The sequence below is a fragment of the Eurypyga helias genome, unplaced genomic scaffold, assembly GCF_000690775.1.
Source record: "Eurypyga helias isolate BGI_N326 unplaced genomic scaffold, ASM69077v1 scaffold2062, whole genome shotgun sequence".
Taxonomy (NCBI): domain Eukaryota; kingdom Metazoa; phylum Chordata; class Aves; order Eurypygiformes; family Eurypygidae; genus Eurypyga; species Eurypyga helias.
The window spans coordinates 27,218-49,873 of record NW_010237610.1 but is presented as its reverse complement, the minus strand read 5'-3'; the positions used below and the strand labels follow the sequence as shown (position 1 = coordinate 49,873).

General features: G+C 41.7%; 1 protein-coding gene across 2 annotated transcripts in view; it reads right to left on the bottom strand.

The window, feature by feature from the left end:
- Positions 1-4,537: 4,537 nt before the first annotated feature.
- FAM13B (family with sequence similarity 13, member B) overlaps positions 4,538-22,656 on the bottom strand; it is a 36,230-nt gene continuing 18,111 nt past the window's right edge. For both annotated transcript variants that reach the window (XM_010147495.1, XM_010147494.1), the window contains exons 9-23: positions 22,073-22,208; positions 21,817-21,840; positions 19,593-19,660; positions 18,784-18,838; positions 18,246-18,393; positions 14,308-14,518; positions 12,415-12,544; positions 11,882-11,963; positions 11,373-11,602; positions 10,933-11,016; positions 9,441-9,536; positions 7,028-7,111; positions 6,759-6,931; positions 6,255-6,356; positions 4,538-5,039 (exon numbers count right to left, since the gene is read on the bottom strand). In XM_010147495.1, coding sequence (XP_010145797.1) covers positions 4,916-5,039; positions 6,255-6,356; positions 6,759-6,931; positions 7,028-7,111; positions 9,441-9,536; positions 10,933-11,016; positions 11,373-11,602; positions 11,882-11,963; positions 12,415-12,544; positions 14,308-14,518; positions 18,246-18,393; positions 18,784-18,838; positions 19,593-19,660; positions 21,817-21,840; positions 22,073-22,208 — 1,747 coding nt within the window. In that variant the 3' untranslated portion in view covers positions 4,538-4,915. The remainder of the gene's footprint in view (positions 5,040-6,254; positions 6,357-6,758; positions 6,932-7,027; positions 7,112-9,440; positions 9,537-10,932; positions 11,017-11,372; positions 11,603-11,881; positions 11,964-12,414; positions 12,545-14,307; positions 14,519-18,245; positions 18,394-18,783; positions 18,839-19,592; positions 19,661-21,816; positions 21,841-22,072; positions 22,209-22,656) is intronic.

The window sequence follows — 22,656 nt, the reverse complement described above, 5'->3', positions numbered from 1 at the left end:
CAACTGAAGAACACTTGGGGCAAGATGGCACAGAAAAATACACGAGCTCGCCTGGTAACGGATGCCTGACTTCACAGAGTTTAAATCCAAAGTCTCCTCACCCCCACCCCCTTAATTTTTCCTGTTTTTTTGGTAACAGAAACAGGAATGTTAATAAACTGTGTACAGTTGTTGCTTCTGGGTCTTGTCTTGGTTTCAGGGGTTTCTTCAACTCTGAGAACTGCCCAACTGTGCTAGAGCTGTGGGTGGGCATCCCTACAACTGCCTGAGCGGCCTTTATCCCTCTGCCTGGCTTTGGGGCTGCAGAGAGAGCAACAGCAGCATCCTGGGCCTGCTCCATACCCGCCTCTCGATCTCCAGCCCTGGGTAGCCCTGCACAGCCCTCACATACCGAGCACCGTCCAGCACACGGTTCGTTCACCCTCACTTCCCGGGTCTGCTTCCTTTTCTAGGACATCGGCTGCTGAGGTTAATGCTTATTTCGCAACAATTCTTGTTCCAGGAACTCACTGCTTCCAAACCAGGTTACAGTTGCCTTCAGAGGCAAAGAAAATTGTTATTATTTCAGGAAAAAAACCCCAAATTCTTTTATTTTGACCAGGCCCTAAGAGCTGGAATCACTAGAGGGCGAGTTGCTTCACCCTTGCGCCAGCCTGGACTTGGGGAACATCCTTTTTATTCCTAAATCCGTTTCTACCCGTTGCCTCAAAAGACCAAGTGTTACGTTCAGGCCAGACGCTATCTGCGCATAGGTAGCTGTAAATACTTGCTCTTGGCTGGGACTCAGCCCCAGGAAGAACTAAAACACATCTCCAAACGCCATCAGAACACAGAGCAGCACCAGGCACTCCCCGCCCAGGGAAGTTCTGCTGCCGTACAGACACACAGGACCCCAAAACAAGTAGAAATCCTACAAGGATTTATGGTATTACAAAGCCCTACATCCTGCAGAGCGCTCTCCAGCTACTCCGTGGTCTCCCTGCATCTAATCACACCAAGGAGCTGTGTGGGAGAGGGGAGCAGGTGGCACCGCGGGGACCCAGGACGCAGCCACGCGCCAGCCTGTTGGGGTTCACCACTGTGGCACTTCAGGTGTCTGGCCAAGCCATGCTCTCCCCTCGCTCCTGAAAGGGACCAGTGTAAAATCCCAACTTCGCTTCCCCAGGGCTCTTCCTACACTGTATCCCAGGACACGTCCAAGAAAAAAGGTCACCGATACCTGTTTGTCTCTGTTACTCAACAGCCTGACATGCAGGAGAACAGATACACTGCACCTCCGACCTTTCCTCCCGCTTGGCAGGCTCTCTTGGACAAGGAAGTCTCAAAACCTTTACACAGTTACTTACTCAGAACTTCACTGAAGAGCTTTCAGGTGCTCCTCATCCTCGCTCTGTTCCTCCTGGACACAGGGAATTCCATACGGCCTGCCTCACTTTTCCCAGCTAGCTCCTTGCCCTGCGGTCAAACGGCTCCAGGAAACCTCTTTGGAGAGGTAAAGCTTGAAATACTAGAGATTTGGGTTGTCTCAGAACGAATTCTTCAGCAAGGAAGATCTGTCCCGCTATCACCGACCTCCTTGCACCCTTAAAACGATCTGTTCCTACTCCGTTTTGGCTACTGGGGTTCAAACAGGGTTATTTTTCTTCATTAAAATCTTCGTTCGTTGGTTGTAGCACGTGGATTCGAAGCAGTTCCCACTAAACCACTCAGGGGATTTTTGTCTTCTCAGCAGCATCCTGATCCGAGCAAGCTTCGTTGAATAAACCATGCTAAGGAAGGGCGGAGGACTGAACAACACATCCGGAACCACCTTGTTCATTCTTCAAGCCAGTATCCCAAGGATTTGTGCTTTGTTGTTCCCCCATGCTCAGAGGAAAGCCATGTGATCAGAGGGATGCTCGTAAAGAACGTGCTGAATGCTGCCTTCTGTCTCCTCTTCCTCACTTGCTCCCTCAACTTCCTGCTTTTCCTGTTCCCACCTACCTGGCACTGCCACACATCCACAAGCAGATGGATCACCTTCAGGTCTTCCATCCCCTGCCAGGCCTTAGGCTGAAGAAAGGTGGATTTACAAAAAATACAGCACTAAAGTCAGCTTGAAAGACCTCAGTCACTTCTCATATGAACTTACATCAATATACCAGGGGGAAAACACCTCGCTTTGGTTCAGAGGAAAAGTGTCCTCGTGTGTTTACAGATGCGTAGGCAGTAACAGCGTTTTCTGGCCTGCTGCTGAGGCCAAGGGATCGTTACGGCTGCAGACACCAGCCAACACTGCTCATCAGCTGAATTCACCAGCACTGAATTACCAGCCCCGCGACGGCCACATCTGCTCTCTGCCCACACCTACTCCCGAAGCTGCTGCTGTCGGCGCAGGAAGGAGCGAGACTCGCGGGTTGCTCCTGCGTCCCCACAGAGCAGGAACCGAAGCCGGCTTCGCGCCCCGAGGCCAGCTGCTCAGGAGCTGAGGTGGTCGCTTGCTGCTGTCTCTGCAGAGAGGGCACAATCTGCAGAGGTAAAACAAGGCTTGAGCCGCCGCAGCCTCCTCGAGGACTGTCTCAGCACCGGGCAGGCCGCAGCACTCGGGCCTGCCCCAGCAACACCCCGAAACCCCCGGTATGGGCAGGAAGAGCAAAGGGCTGTTGTGAAGAGGCAGGAGCGAAGGAGAAAGCATGATGAGAAACCAAGATGTATGACAATAAAGGTTAAGGTACTTTTATTATAAAAGTCTATACAATGAGCACCAGACATAGCAAAGCAATTATATCTGGTGTAGTTATATATACTCCGTATCTATATATCCATATAGATATATAGGGTTTGCTTTTACCAAAGTAAAACTGTTATATCACAAAATGCCTAGTTCTACCATTTATTTATTGCTCAACAAGGATGGCACAAAACACACTCGGCATAACTGTCGCCATGCTTATCTACTATACTGAATAAACAGCCAAACACTGCCTAACAAACACAAAGCAGCTGTTAATTCTGAACTGGAACCAGTCTGATCACTCACTCACTTATAAAAATATTGGAATCATATAGATTTAAGCATTATAAAGGAGGAATATATTATTTAAAACATTTAAATAGTGCATATTGACATTTTGCATGTGGTATATAAAACACAAACATTCATGTACAACACTATACAGTACACATTAGTTTCAATGTTTGGATACACCCGTGTCTGCAGACTGATAGAAAAGTAACTGAAGTGTACATTGCACAACGGAACTGAACAAAGTTGATAAATGGTCTCAAGACTAGTTTAACCTCATAATTCTCTAAGGTCCCGGATCATTTTGCAGTTTCAAAAACAACAAAAAAAAAAAGGCATACCACCAGTGCTCAATAGTTTTAGTGCTTTTTCTTTTCTGAATTCCCAAATTACATGCCTACAAGCAGAGTAAAACAAACCGAGAAGTATTCTACAGTACACAGATGAAATCTGAGCACTAAAAAGCCTACTTTCAACCTAGCTCGTATGCTTCGTGACAGAGCACGTCTATGAGGTTACACGCTAGCCGTTTCTTACTTTGTGAGAAAGTTTGATTTTGGTCTTTCATAAAGCAGTGTGAACAGTCGCTGTGTTGCCATTAGCCAGTCACAGACCCATGCAGCGAGAGCAGGTGCATGCAAAACGTGGCCACAATCAAACTGATACACTGAAGGGAAAAAAAAAAAAACCAAAATTGAGAAAGCACCAGTTAAAATTAACACTTACGATTTTGCCAGCTCAAACCCAGCTGCTGATGGCTGTTGCAGAGCATAAAGCTAGTAGCTAAATCGTCATTCAGCACAGCAGATGTGATACTCCAAACGTTATGTAGTTTCAACTCCGAAGCTAAATCATGCAAGGCCCATAAACTGTTTTGCTTACATCATAAAGGTTAGGTAACTTATTTTGATTCTCCAGCTGTAAAACAAAACTGTGATAAACAGCAGTAATTTCTGCACTCGAACCCAACAGTTCACCCTGTGGTGCGCAGGAACTACCCTGATTTTAGCCCTTGATACCAACTTATTTCAGGTACAGTGGAATTTTCTCTGTCCTAAGCCAGCTCTTTCCTGCCGGAGCTACGCAAGGCTGAGTGCGATCACATTTCCCATGCACTGAGATGTTCCTTACGTTCCTCAAATCTTCCGAAAGCGGAGATGCAGTATCCAATTCAGACAAAACACTGTGTCACCACTACTTGATAAACAATAACCCATCAAATGAACAAGTGTAACGCAAGTCCTGTAGGCAGCATGTGATATAACTTTTCAGTTTTCCCAGTTTTAAAAGACACTAAGAAAGGTCACTTTCTGGTTTGTCCATTGTCATCGTTATCAAGGAGGAAACGTGACCACTAATGAGCAAAATCCACAGATGTTAATTATTACTGTTACAGATGCAATTTAGAATACCAAAAATTAAAGTTGTCCCACAGCAGTCCTTTGAAAGGAATTTCAGTCTGTAATTTTACACGTTCCAGGAAAAAGAGCTGATTAATTTGCTGATTTTTTTCCCCCATAATAAAAAATAGGCAAGAGCAGTACTTCAGTGTAGCATTACGGTATGAATTTCTTCAACAATGCCAAAGTTGGTAGTAACAAAAAGTCTCAAAGTTCTTGAATGCTAAAGAAAAAAACACCCTATGGTTGTTGGGAACAAGGTGGATGCGTCTGTAATGGAAACCTTCGATGGAAACTGTGTTTGCTAAAGTTGGATAGCGCAGTCTCGAACTCCGAAATCTTACTTGCTCTCTAGAGAGCACCTACTCACCCTCCACGCGTTAGTGGCACCACGATAAAGTGCACAAGTTGGACTCTCTCAACAGTGCATGACAAACGAACACACGCACCCCGCAAGCACAGCGGCAGAATACAGAAACAGCATGTTATTCAATGGTTGGAGGAACACAATTTAAATCGATTTTGAAGAATCCTGTTTGCTGATAAGGACTTCTAACAGCCTCAGTTTGGCTTTAATTTTCTTGTACTCCCTGTACTCATCCAGCATCGGAACCCGGTCTTCTTTCTGTACGTTCCTGTGAAGAGAAGCACACCTCGGTCACAAGAAAAGCCTACGGAGCGCAGCAAGCCAGGTGCAAAAGCAGCGATGGGCAGTTGTCCAAGGGCAGATAGAAATGGGTTTGACAGCTGGTTCACCAGTGACAGACACACTGTTATATTTTAGCTCACTGCAGTTAAAATGGCCATCGCCTAAAAAGCTGTATTTATTCAGCACAACTGTTGCAGCATTGTTTATAAATCAGTAATTCTCTTCATGATTTCTATAAATTCAATTCTTCAGGAGATACAATTAACAGGATCTGGGGACTTTGATTTCATATCTTGTGTACACATCACAGAAAAATACCAATAAATTTAAGCCAATCTGCATCTTCCCTGTCTGCAGACTGACCCACAGACTGATAGCAGAGAATTACTCTTATTTAAGACTGGGCTATACTAAACTAATCTATTAACCTGACTTATTTTTAAGCCAACCCTTCATTATTAACCCCATTATTTGCCACTGAAGTCAAAAGGAGTTGTGACCCAAACTGAGATGAAGCCATGTTAGGGGAATTTGAGTGACCAGTGGTCCAGGAATCCACAGTCAAGGAGAAACACAGCACAACATGCAGCTAAGTGAGAACATCTGCCAGTCAAGAAAGAGCTGACCTCTTCAGAGTGGTGTTAAGTTTTGTTTATGAGGTGACACACCTCAAAAAACATCCTAGTATACACAGTGGGCAGGAGCTCTACCACATTCATAAGAACATCTATTCAAGTAAGAAGTCTGAAAGAACTAAATAATACAGGAAAGAATAAAAATTATCCACCCCTTCACTGGTGAAGCAAACATCCACTTTCAGGACTGACCTACTGGAACAAGGGATAAATAGGCAAACTCCCCTCCCCTGGGTTAAAACCAGAGGGATAATCTGTGGGAGGTTTATATAAAAAATAGTTTTTAATAAATATGTTAAATGTTAAATTTTTTAAATGGAAAAAACCCCACTTCTTCCATTTTTATTATGATACTTTGCAGACTGCAACAGAGGAAACAAAACTCAGGAGCAGGCTTTGTCTGCTATTAAAAAATACGCAAGAATGTCATCTCCTTCAGGAGCTCATCCAGAGCAGAGATGAGCACAGATCAGTTCCATCTGGCAGTGTTCATACAGAAAATTGAAAAAAGCACTTGGCTACTGAGCAAGGCCGCTGCCCAGCATCTGGTTTTGTGCTAAACAAACCTTCCGTTCTGCTGATAAAACTCCTCTTCAAATTCTCGTAATGTCTTACGTAGCTTCTTTTTTTCAGCTCTGGCTTTCCACAGTTGCTCCAATAATTCAGGCCTAAAAATTTCAAGCGAAAGAAAAATACTGTTGGCTGGACAATAAAATCTAAATTCTTCAAAGCACACTCCAAAACCACTGAGCTAGCTGCACCAATAATAAATCTGTCTTGCTCATAAAGAATATGCTGTTCATCTGGGGGTGAAATACTGAGAGCAAACTAGTCATTGATAAAAGGGTATATATTTTCTGCCATCTACAGAGCTCAAATAAGGCTGAAGCAGGTTTAGAAGCTGCTAATCAATTCACTGAATACAAAAAGATCTTAGACACATCAGAGGAAAGAGCGCTCATGCAAGACAAACCCCTTCTGAGAAGGGCTGACCACGTCACTCCCTCCCGCCCAACCATCACGTATTTGCTGTGACTGTAAGTGCAATTCATCACTTATTTTTTACATACATAGAAGCAGCGCGGGTGCTTGACAGCCTGAGGTCCCGGGTCAGCTTCTCTTGACCATCTTCAACATCAGACTCTGAGTTTTCAACTGGGCTTAAAACAGACTGTGTTTGGGCAGCAGTTTTTAAGATATCGTTCAGATCTGTAGACAAACCATCACTCTCCTCCTCTTCTTCCTGAAAGTCAGAGCAGAAATTCAAAACAAATATGAAATATTTGAGTTCCTTATTACAAGTACTCAGAAGTATTTTAAAAAAATGCACTGTACACACCTTAATTTCTTCAAAAAAATGGGCCGTTTCGCCTTCAATAATGGGCTGTAACATCTGCCCCCGCCTCTTGGTTGATGGTGAGCCCTGCAAAAATTGGAGTTTGTTTCATTATTTCCAAGCAGACATGAAATGCTGTGTGCAGTCAGAATTTGGTTCAAGTCATCAATACCGAGAGGTAGTTCTTCTTACAGAAGAGTAATAGGCTGCAAACATACTTACAGAGCACACACAGAATAACCACAGAACCCAAAGAGCTCAGATGCCTGCAGTATCCTTCACACAGAAGTAAATGTTGCAGTTCATCATCTATGTAAAAATATGCCTCTTAGACTTAAGCAGCACTCATTCTCTCCATGTTTTGTAGAAAATTCCTAACGTGCAATGATACCTCTGCATTTCATATTTACTCTTGTTCCTCCCAGACCAAACCACAAGGAAACTACAGAGTTACACAAGGCCAGAGCTGGTTTTTACTTGCTGCCAGGTTCTCTTTCTAGGCTACTCTGAAGTTGGGCAATTGAAGTGCTATCCACTGCCACCTCAGCGTCGAGACCCTTTGAGCTTCAGCCTGCACAGGCGCCACTGTGCTGCACAGAACAGCAGTTAGCTGCACACACGCAACTACACCCTGCTTATCCGTTACCCCTGGACGGCATACGCTATTTCAACAGATGGACTCTTGGAACAGGAGGAAGGTGGAACACAAAGCCATGCAGACAATGACCTGTCAAAACACTTTAGTTCCAGGAAATAGCTTCCTGCTGCTTTGGACATTTGCATACTCTGGCTTCAGAGTATGTGGTTACCATACCGCGATGCCCTAAGAAAGATCTCATGGAAGCCAAGTGTCATATAAACCAAAACCCAATTCTTGAAACAGCTGGCACTGGGTATGTCCCACCTAGAAGCTACCACTGAACAATCCTTGAGAATCAGAGAGCTCCACTTATCTGTCTTACAGGTTTCAGAAGCAGAGGCCTGTGAAAAATATTCTACAGGTACTGCCTACAGCACAGATTAGGAATTACATACCAAGATCTGTTCTAAATGTAAAAGCCTTCTGGTTGGCTATTAGCCACCACAGCCAAAAAAAAGAGCAACTATGATACAAGGCTACTGATAATCACAGAACAGTTTGAGTGAGAAGGGACCTTTAAGGGTTGTCTGGCCCAACCCCTGTGCAATGAGCAGGGCCATCTTCACCTAGAGCAGGTTGCTCAGAGCCCCGTCAACATCTCGGCTGAAGAGTCAGGTTTTTGAGGTGAAACATGGGATAAAACTCAACCGGCCAAGGGCACCACAAATACCCTCCGACTCGCCCATCATGAAGAAATGCTCAGGCATTTGGGAGCAAGCTGTGGTTATGGAGTTCAGAAAGAGATAGCGACATTAAAGCCTTCCGGTTCCCTTAAACCGAAACACGACTGCAACGTAAATAACACTTCTCTATAAAAGCAGCTACCCAAAAATGTATGTGCAAGAAAGGAACGATTGTGAACTGGTCCCTTTATCTCAACGTACTTCGGCTGACAGCGGGCAGCTAAGGACAGTCAGAGTCAACGGGACAGCCGATTAAGTGGCTGCTGAGTAAGCCCCTGCACAGCTATGTAAAACTGGTGCAGAACCCTCTGCAGGCAAAGCGATTATCTCACATCAGCTCTGCAGTCCCTTCCTTCTAAAGGGTCAGATACCCAACGTCAACACTGTTTTGTTGCCAGGCTGGGTCAGCATGCAGGACTTCAACTCCTGAAGAACAAAGCCAGCCAGCTGTGTGTCACTGCCCAGCTGTTTTACAGGCACGACAAACAAGGTTGCTGACTCCTTGCACACTATGAAAACTTCTCTTCCTCATCTCTTACAGGACTGCAGAGAGAGGACAGAATGGAAAACACTGCAAGGGACAAGGAAATGAAGTGAAAACACAATGAAAAAGGGCAGATGTACAGATGCTGCAGATGTTGGTAATGTGTCTCACACTGGGGAAGCAGGAAGGAACGAAATGGTTCTTGTGGCCATGCTGTCACTCCTGCCTCTGGTGACAGTAACCCGCAGCACAGAGGAGAGGCAAGCTTCACTGCAACGGCTGCTACTGTTCTTGGGAGGGCTAAGCACAGGACATGCTGCGGATCCATACCTAGCACAGGGACTTGGCGACACCTCAGCCACAGCAAGTTACAACCCTTATTTACCTCCCCCGGGAACCATTTATTTCCCAAGAGCCATCAAGGTGACAGCCAGCTCTGAACTGCTCTGCTCTCAGCAGTAAATCAATGCCTCAAGTAGGCTGACGACACCACCTTACATCTTCAACAAGACAGATGCGTTCTGCGGAACAGTTTTACTACCTCTTCTAAAGGCAGCCCAGCAGTTCAAAAGTGGGGAAAAAAACAAAAACAGCATTTGTTTTACTCACAAGAATAGGAGTAATGCTTGCTCTAGTTAACATTTGTTTTACAAGTCTGTATCTGTCATAAAGTGGCTTCACAATATGTCTTTCTTCTCTAGTAACCTAAAGGCAGAGAAACCACAGAATTAATTATACCAGTCACTCAGTAATACACAAGCAAACACAAAGCGGAATGCTTCTCATGCCAGGCCACGTCTGTTCCAGTCCGGAGTACAAAACTAGTTTAAACTGTGTGTATGAAATGGGGTTTATGCAGATAAAGGGCAGTACGTGGGTGCTTTTTCCTCCTCTCTTTTCTCATTTTTCAGGAAGAAGTTTTACAGATTTCCTAAAAGTTAGGGCAGCTTCAGTAGAAGCAAACTATCTTTGAAGGCCCACAGAAAACAGGGAAAAAAGGGACTAGGAACCTGGGGAGAAGACTGAGTGTCTAGCAGTGATGATGATTCTCCAGAAATGACAGGGAATAAAAAAGAAAAGGATGAAACTGTAGAGAGATTCTGAGATCTGATTTACTCTCAATTCTTGGCGACTGTGTTCACTAACAATGAATCTTAAAGGCTGCCCTGAACAGTAACTGGCTTTTCTCCCCCAGGGGATTGTAGAACCAGTGCCAAAACCTCCACGACCATTATCTTTCCTCGGCTTTCAGACTGAAAGGCTTGGTCAGATTCACACGGCAGGGCTGCTTACAAAGCTAGCACCGAGTCCAGACGGCGGATAGAAGGCTAACGGGGAAGATATTGTGACTGGACCAGTGATGCTGATCACTGTCCAGCAAACCAATCCAGAACTTCAGGTGCTAATTGCTAGTCACACACTCTAACTTTCATATCTCCAATTATTTAAGACACATGCCACAGACTTGGGGATGGATGAAGTGCCTCTTCATTTCTGTTTTTTGAAATCCGGTATAATATTTCAAGCCTTTTCCCAGCAAATTCAATAGCATTGTTTATTTTTATGATTTCTCTTTGCTTCGCAGACATATAAGGCACCAAACCACACCAATCATGTGGCAAACTCCAATAACCTACTGACCTGTGGGAAAAGGGACTATTAATACATACTACTTTTTCAAAAGCCAGTGCAATAACTTACTCTGATAGCAACATGGAAACCAATTGTGCTGGTGTGGGCTGGGATAGAGGTAGTTTTTTTTAAAGGAGCTAGTACAAGGCTCTGTTTTGCATTTGTGTTAGAAGCAGTGTTGGTAACGGGGGTGGTTTAGTTATTGCTGAGCAATTATGACACAGAGTCAAGGCTTGTGCTGCTCCTCATACCACCCTGCCAGCAACTGGGCTGGGGATGCACCGAAATTTGGGACACAGCCGGGATAGCTGACCCCCATGGGTTAAACCATGACACCAACAGATAGCTGTGTGTTTTGGAGAAGAAAAAAACCCCACACCAGCATTAAAGGCTGTCATTACTACTGCAGAGAAGTCTCTGTTGTCTATGCAAACACTAATGCAGTCTGATGAAGTAAACGTATTATTACCGGCCGGCCATGTTGACTTTCATAATACAGCAGGCTTTTCTGGAGGGATGTTTTCTCTTCTACCAAATGGTCTTTCGTCATTTTCTGTCAGAAGAATAACGCACATTTAATCAAGCACAAGTCACTTGAACAGTTTTTCTACATTATCAGCTATACAGATGCCTCAGCCAAACTCAGCTTAGTTAATACCACCCAGCCCACCTCCATCCCTTTAAAGCTGTCCAGTATTGTCGGCACACACTTGTAACTATTTTATAAAGAATAAGCAAGGAAAATGTGGTTCAACTTCATTTCCAGAGTCTGAAATATAAAGGTTTGGTAAAGGGCTGCTAGACAGAGGCATCATTTTGGCCATAAAGGTGATATCTGATGTGTCTGACAGTGCTCCATTTCCCTCTGTTATTCTCTTTGAAACCGCCTATCCGTGACTTTATGCTTACTTTAATATCTTCTGGCAAACATCTCTCCACGCGTTTTTCCTTTAATCTTTTCAAAATGAGTTCAAGTGTAGCTTCCTTGGTGGGCTTCTTCTCTTTCTGCACAACCCGCATCTCATCCCCATTTTCTTCATCCTCCTGGTCAAGAGAGGAACCAAAGCTTTTTGGAAGAGTGTTACTCCGTGGACGTGTTTGAGGTATGAATTCTCCATCTGAGCTCCTCTGCTTTGCATCTGAAATGAGAAAAATTGCTCAATCCAAAGGTTTAGAAGAAATAACTCCGAGTTCAACTTCAAATAAAAGAACTTAACAGTTTGCATAGGCCAAGTTTCTCTTCTAATGAACTGAAAAAACAAAGCCACAAGAAGAAAATATTTTGAACTTTTTAATAGTTCAGAATCTACAAATGACATGGTTTTATAGTGCCATGGAATTGTACTGAATGATTTTGCCATTTTAGTCATGTAGATAATTTGTGTTTGTAGAAAACCAGAAACTGTAGCATCCCTTACCTTTTATTTGCTTTCTCAATTTGGTGAGTTCAGTCATCCATTTTAAAACTTTTGGATTGGCTGCAATATCACTATAGCAGGGCTGAAAAGTAACAGAAACAAACACACTAAAGCCTGTTTATAAACATTTCTTTCAAGATTTGGTAATATTTATGACAGTGAATGTGACTAGTAACATGGATGCCCCTTACTACCAGATCAGATCTCAGTGCCAACGTAATGGCCAACACTTGAGAAACTGAACTTGAAACAGGACAGAAGCTGCGCCAGAGTGGTAAGATGTTTCTGTCTCTCCACATGTCTCATCTGATACCCCCCCAGTCTCACTGCATAAATGTCACTGCCTGCCCTTTGAGCTCAGGCATCATGGCACACTTTCTAGCACTGCTGCTGTCAGTTCACTTCTGCAGACAGCTGTGCGCAGCAGTATTTTAATCATTTGTGATCCCCCCGTCAGTTATTCGGTGATGAAGTACAGGAAGTAACTTAGCTCTGCCATGCAGTCATTTATCCTGAGTCAACTGGTAACCTACCTTACTGTTCTTCTCTTTTTCAAATTGTTCTTCAAATTGTTTTATTTTTTTCTGTAATTTTTTGACAAGCTGATAAGGTGTCTTGTCTTCCCTTTTGTCATCTTTTGAGCTAAAGGATGCTCTTCGTGTTCTATATTAAAAACATTTTCAAAATTACATTTAAATAATTAAATAAGTCCAAACAACGTGTATATTTGAGTAACATGACCAATTTCAATTTTTTTCTCCAGTTCATAATCTTCTTTTCAGTCTTTCAGTTGCAGCTATTTACTTAGAATGAAAATGCTTTGATCTGCTGACTTCAGAATGTGATATTTTTTCCTCTCTAATTTCAGTAATACTCCTAACAGAAAAACAGCATTTAAAATTCAAGTGTAATAAACTAATGTACTGTTAATTACGTAGTCATTAAAACAGTTCAGATCTTCCTGGCGGCTAGGCTACCTAAGTCACTAGATATGCAGTACTTCTTGAAATACTGGGTGCAGAATAAAGCCAATGCTAAAAGCTACCACTGAACAATCCATGGGAATTAGACAGCTCCACTTAACTGTCTCAGTTATTACTTACCTAAAAAACACCTACATCACCTGATCTGTTGGTTTTACTAATGTATTTCTAGAGTATGCAATTCTAGTTTTGAATTACCTTTTGCACTTGTTCAGCTCCTTGACGTTTGCTGCCTGTGAAAAGTCTCTTTATTTCAAGACTGACCATGAGAATTTTCTAGTACTTAATACACAAGGTGCCTGAAAGATCCCTCAGAGTAGGTAGACGTTTACGTAGTTCAAGGTATTAGAAATGCTAATCTAATAATCTACTGGTGTAGATCCTTATTAGCTTCAGAATGAGAACAGCTACTGCAATCAGCACTTTCCTGCAGGTCAGTCTCCTGTATCCTTCTAACAGTACCTGTCAACTATCTTCTGCTTCAACAAATCTGTGTCAGACAGAGAATTGAAGATTCTAAACTCGGTCTTTCCTGTTCCAGATTTTCTCATTTTTCCCAGATTGTTTCTTCCCTAACAAGCATGGGAAATCTTAAATTCCATGTCATAATAACAGCAGATGACAGTACAGGTCACAGGTCATCTACAGTTTTGGAGGGTCCTACTCCCTAGTATCACGTAAATGACTTTCAGCTTGTTTAGTTACAACTCTAGAATATGTTCATACACTGGGTTAAACATGTTTGATCCTCCAAATCTGCCAGAGAAGACATCTATCAAGACACCTGTCTCTTCACTGTGCTGCTACCCACACCTCTCCTTCTAAGGGCTGCTACTTTCCTATAACCCTTCTGAATAAAGGCTTTCCACAGCCCAGCTGAAGGATCTGCCCAGACCATTACTGCACACTTCAGTACCAGTGGTCTGTATAACCCAGCTCTCCTTACTGGCAGTGGACAATATGCTACACAAAAATCCAAAATCATGCACCAGGAAAATAGATATTGATGGTACTGGGAAAAAAAAAAAAGCAGCCAAAACATACCTAAAAACATAAAGCAGCAGTCCAGTAAAGGCTGGTAAACAAAGGATATAAATACTATCTTCAGCCCAGGAAGTGCCACCACAGCAGGTTGTCAGAAGCTCTGACTAAATGCCAGGGAAATCTGTGCACGCTCACCCTATTTTTGTACCCTTTCCCTCAGCATCTGCCAGTGGCCACTTTGAGAGACACGATACCATCCCAAATGAACCTCTGGTCTGACTCACTGTGGCAGGTTCTGGATAGACAGAACAGCCAAATGGCAATATAACGCTCCACTTGACCTTGGTCTTCAATTAATTCATCTCATGAAAACCCGTGAGGTTCCTCAACAGCTGCATTTTCACACTGGCAGTAACATCTCCTGCCCCAACACCCACCACATTGCATCAAAATACATACCTAACGAAAGAAAGTGCTTTGGATGATGAATCTAACGTTTCTGGATCATGTAAGAAACGTTGGCTTTGCCCAAAATCCAAACTACGATGTGACAATATCGGATGACAGTCCTCTTCCAACGGGTGATTAGTCATCCTCCCAGCCTGTGGGGAAAGCTGAGCTTCTCCAGATTCACTGTCCTCCTGCCATGATTTGAAAGCAGGAAACGGATCTACAAGATAAAAAAGGGACAGAAAATGGTACTTTTCTGTTAACAGAATTATAAACAAGAGTCAAAAGGAAACAAAAATGTGTACCCAATGCTTAGTCTTGTATGCTATAAAGGATGTGGTGTCATACACAAAGGGAATAAAAACACTGAAAGACATGAGAAAGCTACAAATTCTGTCATGTAACAATTGAAAGAAAAAAGGTACTGAAATGAAGGATGCACACTAGGATCCCTTTTTCAAAGCGTATCTTGGGAGTATGCATTTCTGAACAGTTCAACAGTGTAAAACAGCCTTATTTACTTATCAGAAATCCAATGTTAGAGAAATGTATTTATTGTCTGTTGCAATAATTTGCTGTGGAAAACCAATTTTCATGCCTTACGCGTGTACTTTGAAAGACTGTCCTCTTGGTTTTGAAGAAGGTAAACCTGACAATACCTCTTCAGGTACAATACCCATTTGCTTAAGTCTTTTTAAAGGCGTGTTGTTGGGTTTTGAAGTTTAAACCCATCTTGACACCACTGAGAAAAAGAGATTTCTTATTTTGTGGAACGTGATTTCTTTCAGGTAGGGGATTCCAAAACAACCAATTTTTTTTTAAATCCCTCTAAAACGTTAGTTGCTAACACCCCCTACAACTCTCAGATATGGTTTTCTTGCTGTCTAACAAAAAACTGACATGGCCTTCCAAGCACTTTAAAATCCCACCCCCCCTTCTCCTTTCAAAGAGTTGCCTCTGTTTTTCCAGTTCAAATCAGAAATTTGAAAACTGGGTTCAAAGTGTGCAGAACAACAATAAACCCCACAATCTTTAAAAAAAATAACCCTTGTACCTGCTTTCCATTGTGCATTTACTAAGTATTATTGGGATTTTTCTTTTTTTTTAGGCTACAGTCTTGCCTGTTTGCACAGTGCAAGATACAAGAAGGGGATCTTTTAGAAAAAAGTAAAACAAAAAAAATGGCAGATCGGAATATTCCCAAGACATAAGGGACAGCAGGTGAAGGGTTAGTTAGAAAGCAAACCATAAACTATCAAAAGGCAGATAACTGAATGTATGGCGAACCATACTTACCCTCCCCTTCTCTCTGCAGATGCATTGTTTTGAAATCAATGAGGGGAAAAGTGATAGGGCATGGCGCTAATAAAATGAAAAAGAATGGCAAAAATACTAAAGTGAACACACAGCACAGTCAGAACAAACTATACATAACATGTAAAGCAGGAAGATACAGTACCAGGGAAAAACATCCCATCTTTTGGGCCAGGCCCTGAGCACTCTCAGCTTCCAAGCAGTCTCCATGGCAGGTAAGAATGCTCAGCCCCTGGTGAACTTGAACTCTTTACTGAGAAGGTTTACAGAGAACTGACACAGGAATAGTAAAGACTTATTGTAGCTTAATAGGAGTCTCATGCATCCTCACATTAACAAGAGACAAGTTCTACATATGCTTTTGCTCACAGTTTGTAAATACTAGAGATGGTGATGATTTCCAAAAAGCAGGGCAAATGCAGGAAAAAATCCTCAGAAATATACATTAACTCACCTGCATTTTTGCCTTAAGCCAGCAAGCGTTTGATGTTCATCTCAGAACCACTGGCTACAGGCCTTTAAGGTGTCTATTAAATAGGCTTTGTATCAAGATTTGGACTAGTATAGATTTCTTTTCAAAGCAAATCTACTTCAGCAGAATGCTACAAGGCCTTGCAGTGCCTTGGGAGGCTGAGATCGTAACAGCCATCCCAAACCGGACCAAAGAACAGCCAAAGTTATAATACTTCGCAATGAAATAACACCTCTTGCAAAATACCATGATTTTACTACTGAGAAGCTTATACCTTAAGTTTATACACAGATATGCTGCTTTCTTTTCAAAGGCTCATAAAGCTATTTGGGTAAGTACAACCAAGGCAACTTTCATGAGCAGATTTAAGGAAATAATGAAAAATGGAAGCCACAAACCTTCTGAAAATACGTATTAAATCAGATTAACGCAAACAGAGGATGCAACAAAACATAATGTGCAAGTAAAGCAATTAACGTAGATAAAATACTGAGAACATAAGCAGGAATATTTTTTTTTTTAAACTTTACAGAGTTATTAATTCGGGCAACAAGAATGAAAATCTGGACTTGGTGTCTTCAGATGCCTGCAAATCAACACGCCTGTACGAAATGACGTACTCTTAATGTAATTTGCTAGGGCTCAAGGGGGCCAACCAGCAAATATTTTGAATATGAGCAAGCCAATCACAAATTGCAAACCTCACCATTTGGAAAAGGATTAAAGGGGAAGGATGGATCATACAGGCAACTAATTTGGAAAACAGTCAACACTGATGGCAAGTTAACAGTAAATTATCACCATTTCAGCTTCAGGACAAAGCTTCGCGTGCTGACATGCTACAAGTATATGCTGAACGGTTAAACTACACACAGTCCAGGTATACAGCACTAATCAGCATTTTTAACACACCAACCAGCAGTTAAGTGCAGCCATTTGTTGCTACCAGTGTCTTACAACATTTGACTGTGACACTTCGAAGCACCTCAAAAACCAGCTGTCACTGGACCAGCTTGTCGGAAGTTAAAACCTCATCCCTGCCTTGTAAATCTGTACTGATCTACCAAGTTGTATTATCAAGTTTTTAAAATTGGAAAGAAGTGGACTGTGGCCACTGCATTGTGAGTGACAGTTCACAGTATTTTAGCACACTGTATCCCTTGCATTTTTGAAGGTGTGATGATTCAGAATATCAACACTAGGCAGAGGAAACAGGATAAGGAACATGTAAAAAGATAAGTACTTTGAAAACACGATCTTGACAAGAGTGTTTTGCTCTGGTTACAAAGGGGTTATTTGTTTTAGACAAGTAAAACAAGAGTCTAAACAGTTATTACCAGACATTAGAGCAACAAAGTTCAGTAAAGTCACAAGCTTAGGGGCTTGCCTGGAAGGCCATCAACAATAAGGTCACAAACAAAACGAATCCAGTCTGAGAGAAAACCGTTTTAAACATTTTGCTTTTCCTAGTATCTACACAATGGAGGGAGAAGGGGCACAGAAATAATACCCATCTGCAACTTCAGCCTTCACTTGAAAATCCAGAGCCACTTCAAGTTGCCTAACAACATGAAAACTAACATCTGACATTCCTGACATATAAAACAAGACATCCAACAGATGTTTCAGAATAAATTAAATATAAATGGCTGTGTTCAGTAGTTTAGTGATTTTAAGTCTAATTCAGCTAGTATTGGAACTTCAGTAGCTTACATTAAAAAACAAACCAAGACAGGGTGTGAATATTAACGACATGACATAATCTGAGAAACTGCTTTTAAGGACTCGGGTGGCAGAGTCAGGGTCCTGGGAACCATAAGTCACTTTAAAAAAACCCAATAAACTAACAAAAAAAAAACCACCCCACAAACAATTTAAAAAAATACACAAACCTCTAGTATGAAACTTCGGCTTTTTTGCTTTCTTTAGTTGCCCCTGTGAGGTTTTTTTATTTATTTTATTTTACAGTTTAAGGTCCTTAATTAAGTTGCAGATAGCTCTGAAACAAGAGGGGGCCTACAGCATGACGTGGTCGATCCTTCCGTGCGTATAGGAACACATTACTCAGAACTAAGTAAGAAAGGTGTAAGTTGTCTGCTGCTTCTGCTTTGTAAAATGTTGCACTTATCACGATATTGTGAGCTAAAGGGTGAAAAATTACCTTCCCATTTGTCACCATCAGATACATTCTTCAGATCCAGACGTGGTACTTGGACACCCAGAGCTTCCTCAGAAACATTAATGTTACCATCCTCTGACACCTCTGACTCAGTATTTGCATTAAGATCACAAGTCTTGCTACTCGAATCCTGTATTTAAGTAACATCACAGAACAATCATTATTTAGCAACTGGAAATCAGGTACCTAATCAGTGCCAGTGACAGCACTTGTGGAAGTTTTCTGAAAACATACGTTCTTCTTTCCGAACTCCAGAAATTATAAACAAGCTTCCCCACATCCCAACAGTTGGCAGTTATTTGCATTACAAAGCATTCCTTACACGAGATGCCTAAGTATAATCTTGCTCTGCTGCCAAAAGTTTCTGAGAAACGAGATAATGAGATCTCTAAGACAGATTCTGCAAACCCTGAAGCAGGTCAATGACCGTAAGTTTTTTAAAAGCTAAATTTATTGGTTTTCTTCATATCTGTATTTCATGTTGCCATGCACCTGTATATAAATGAAGTCATAATCTTACCAGACACATCTCTGAAGATATCCTATCATTGCCACCAAGCAATATACTGTTTTGCCTAAAAAGAAGACACAGACCTAGTCATCATTTTAAATACAAGTTCTTACGGGACAATAAATACTACACATTCCCTTTACATTTTATTCTTGCATACTCTAGCCCAGTTTTAGCAGACAGGCAATGTATTTCCTTAAAGTGGTAATTAAAAGTCCTGGGAGCAAGATACATTGCCTTCCCCCCCCGCCCAACCTTTGTCCTTCACACAAAATTTCAAGCTGAAACACGTAAACAACAACTGGCTTGAACCACGGTGAAAATAAAAACAGCTCAGACCTTTCATCTCAAACTAGGAGTAAATATTTTGAAACTCTATTGAGCTCAAAGTGAACTTTCAGTCTGCTGAACTCAAACTGCAAATGACCTTCAAGTCTTCCAGCTAGCCACTATTACTGGCGTTCCTTCTTCAATCATTGAGAGCAATAAAAACATGCCAAAATATTTTAAAGAAAATAACATTTTCTTCTTCTATTTCCATTGCCCAGAACGCAGGATTATTCACCAAAAAAAATCATATACTGTACTTATTTTATCTTCTAAGCACATAAAGCTCCATGCCTTTATATCATCATCATAAAAAGGCAACTCTCTCTTATTCTGTCTGTTTTCCCATGTGAAAAGTTGTATGTTTGGTTTCACCTCCCTTATGTTACACTGTGTTGCCACAAATCACCCGTTTGGTACAAATACTTGTCAAAACTGAAGTTACATATTCTCCCATAGAGAACGAAAGAAAACAAAAGAAAAGTACACACCTTTCACTATTATTTTCTCCATCAACATCTGCATCTTTATGACATGGTTTCAATAATATGTCTGCAGTCTGTTGGCAAAAAGTATGTTTAGAAAGATTTGAGAATGGCATTCTCAGCTGAACACGTTTCTGTAATCATCACCGATCACAAGACCCTCAAGAACTAGAAGCACTGCTTTTGTGGGGGTGGAAACCATACTTTTTAACCCTGCAATATTCTTTATCTGAAGTACAGCCAGTAACAAGTGTTTTAATCATTAGAAGATAACTTTCCATCTTCAGACAAAACATTTTCTATTATTTCTTTTAACACCAACAGTTCTACTGCAAATTGTTAATCACAGAATGAAGTTTGGGGTGACTAAAACCACGGCGGTAAGTATAGCCTGGTCTTGAAATAACTGAGTTGGATGTAGACTTGTGCTCAGCATATATGAAATGAAACAAGTCTGACAGACTTTCTAAAAGGAGATAGTAATCCCTGTTACTAAATAAAGCAGGAACAGAACTGGAAGGGTATGAAGAAATGTTGGCATTTCTATGACACCATCTCACAAAACAAGTTCAGATGAATACATGTCACCATTTTGTTCACTAAATTTGGCACAGAAGACGGACGACTTCGTATTTATGCCAAAGCCCAGTTCTCGATTTCTTCAAAACGTGTCTTTTTTGGCGGGAATGTAAGGAATTTGAAATATTAAAAGTGTCATTTTAAAACAACATACTACATTTGGTTGCAGACTTCAAGAAGTTCCCACAAATGCTCTTTAAAATGTCTGAATATAAAATGAAGTTGCCTGTAGAGTTCAAATATATATCACAGTTGCCAGCTTTACACTGCTGACAGTAATATTTGCCCTTATCAGACAGAACTCCATTAGTCTTTTTACAGTATTTCAGTCCTCAATTCAAATCCCCATGTGGAGAAACAATTTTTAACTGCAGTGCATCTGTCCTATTCCAGCACATTTCATAGCGTGGCTTGATCGCATAACCCTGAATGAGAGACTGATGTCTGCTCGCTAATAAAAAGTGCTAGTGCAGTTCAGGGCACACCTACTACAAAACCTCACATTCGATTGTGCGTGGAGATCCAAGAATTTGCAGCTCAAAGCCAAGCTGTGGCATGTTTGCTGTACAGAGCAAACACTTATTCCAACATTTGCAGTTGCTACAATACCAGGCTTCCATTCAAACCTCATACAATACTGCTTCTTTCAGCGTCATGAAGCTGTTAAATTAAAGAATATAAAACAACAGCAAAGCCAGTTAAATCTTTGACGCCTGATTATCCTGTGGGCTGTTGTTTACATTTTCAGCTGTTTTCTGAACTTTAGCCGCAACTTCAAGTATCATTAACAATGAGCAAAACCGTTTTAAAAAATACAAGAAAGGATTTTTACAAGCATGCACGCATCACATCCTAGTATGTGCTCATGCAGAACTCTAGGCAGATTTTTCTGCTTTGGAATACAAAGAGTCAATCCTGATACTTTTCAACATGAAAACCATGTGAGTGTTGAGCTTCTTCAGGAGGTAACAAGTCTAGTTTTCTGTCATTTTTCTTTTGCTGAACACAAGTGTACAAAGCCTAAGTGCACACATCGGTATGACAGAAGATGAGCTTTCAGCACAGTGAAAGTCAAATATTTAAGCAAAAAGGTCAAACAGAACCTGTTTCAACTAGAAAGGAGATGAAGATGTGTTGAATAGAACAGGACATCTATGCCTACCACAGAAGAAACCAGAAACAGTGAGAAAATGCTAAGCAGCAAGTTTGGGTTTGGTTTTTTTTTTCCTTCTCAACAGCCTAATTACAAAAGCACACTTTCCTATCAGAAGCCTAGTCAAGAGGATGCAGAGCCTCCAGGTCACTGCTGCTTCAACCCTTTCCTGATACAGTAAACGGTGCAACTAACTGTACTGCCCTACAATCACAGCTCTAGATCTGCCCCTCCGGAGGCCTTTACTAATACAGATGCTATTCTAACCTGTGCTGTGTTTGCTGGTACGCTGACTTACCTCAGCAGAAGGAGGGGATGGTACCTGTGAAAGACCAAGAGAGAAACATCAGTCAGGGTCCAACGAAGTTGCACTAAAGCACAAAAACTTCTCTGTGCACCTCTGCGAAACGTGGGCAGCAGAGACGACAATTAACTGCACAGAGCAAGAGTGCCATGCAAGGCTGCATCAGAGCTATCATTGCTGGTACGCTGACTTACCTCAGCAGAAGGAGGGGATGGTACCTGTGAAAGACCAAGAGAGAAACATCAGTCAGGGTCCAACGAAGTTGCACTAAAGCACAAAAACTTCTCTGTGCACCTCTGCGAAACGTGGGCAGCAGAGACGACAATTAACTGCACAGAGCAAGAGTGCCATGCAAGGCTGCATCAGAGCTATCAGGAAAACCTGGATCTCTAAAGCATCTGAAATCACAGTAATTTATGATTCTCATATACAGGAGGCTTTTCCTCTCACCTGAACGCTTTCTTCTTCCTCAGTTACAGTATCGTGTTTCATAGCTTCACTGTCTAAATCAGTGCAAATCAATACTCCAGAGCAGCCTCCTGTGTTCTCACTGCTACCAGTGTCATTATCTTCAATAACATCATTCCTAACGAGAAGAACAGAAAGACTTTAGCAACCTGTTGTTCTACCTTTAAAAGAAAAACCCACACAATATCAACCATCAGGCTTTTTTCAACAAATTCTTCTGACCAAAGACACTGGTCATATCTACAATTTCAGTAACTGGTATGCAAATTTAACTATTTATGTAGTTTGTATAAACCTCTGAGGTTTTCTACAACGGTAGGTGATAGATGTAATAAAATGTATTAATTTGATTCTTTTATTAATGATCAGGCATACATCCCCACTCACTGTGCTGGCTTAAGGAATAAAAGTGCCAACAGCCAGAAGAAATGACATACTGAAACTCCCGTGGCTAGATGAAGTTGCTATGGCCACGCTCCTCTCAACAACAAAGCCAGCTAGTTTACAGCTACTATCACCACGTTCTCCTCCCGTAAGAAATCCCATTATTTCTAACATTTAATCTT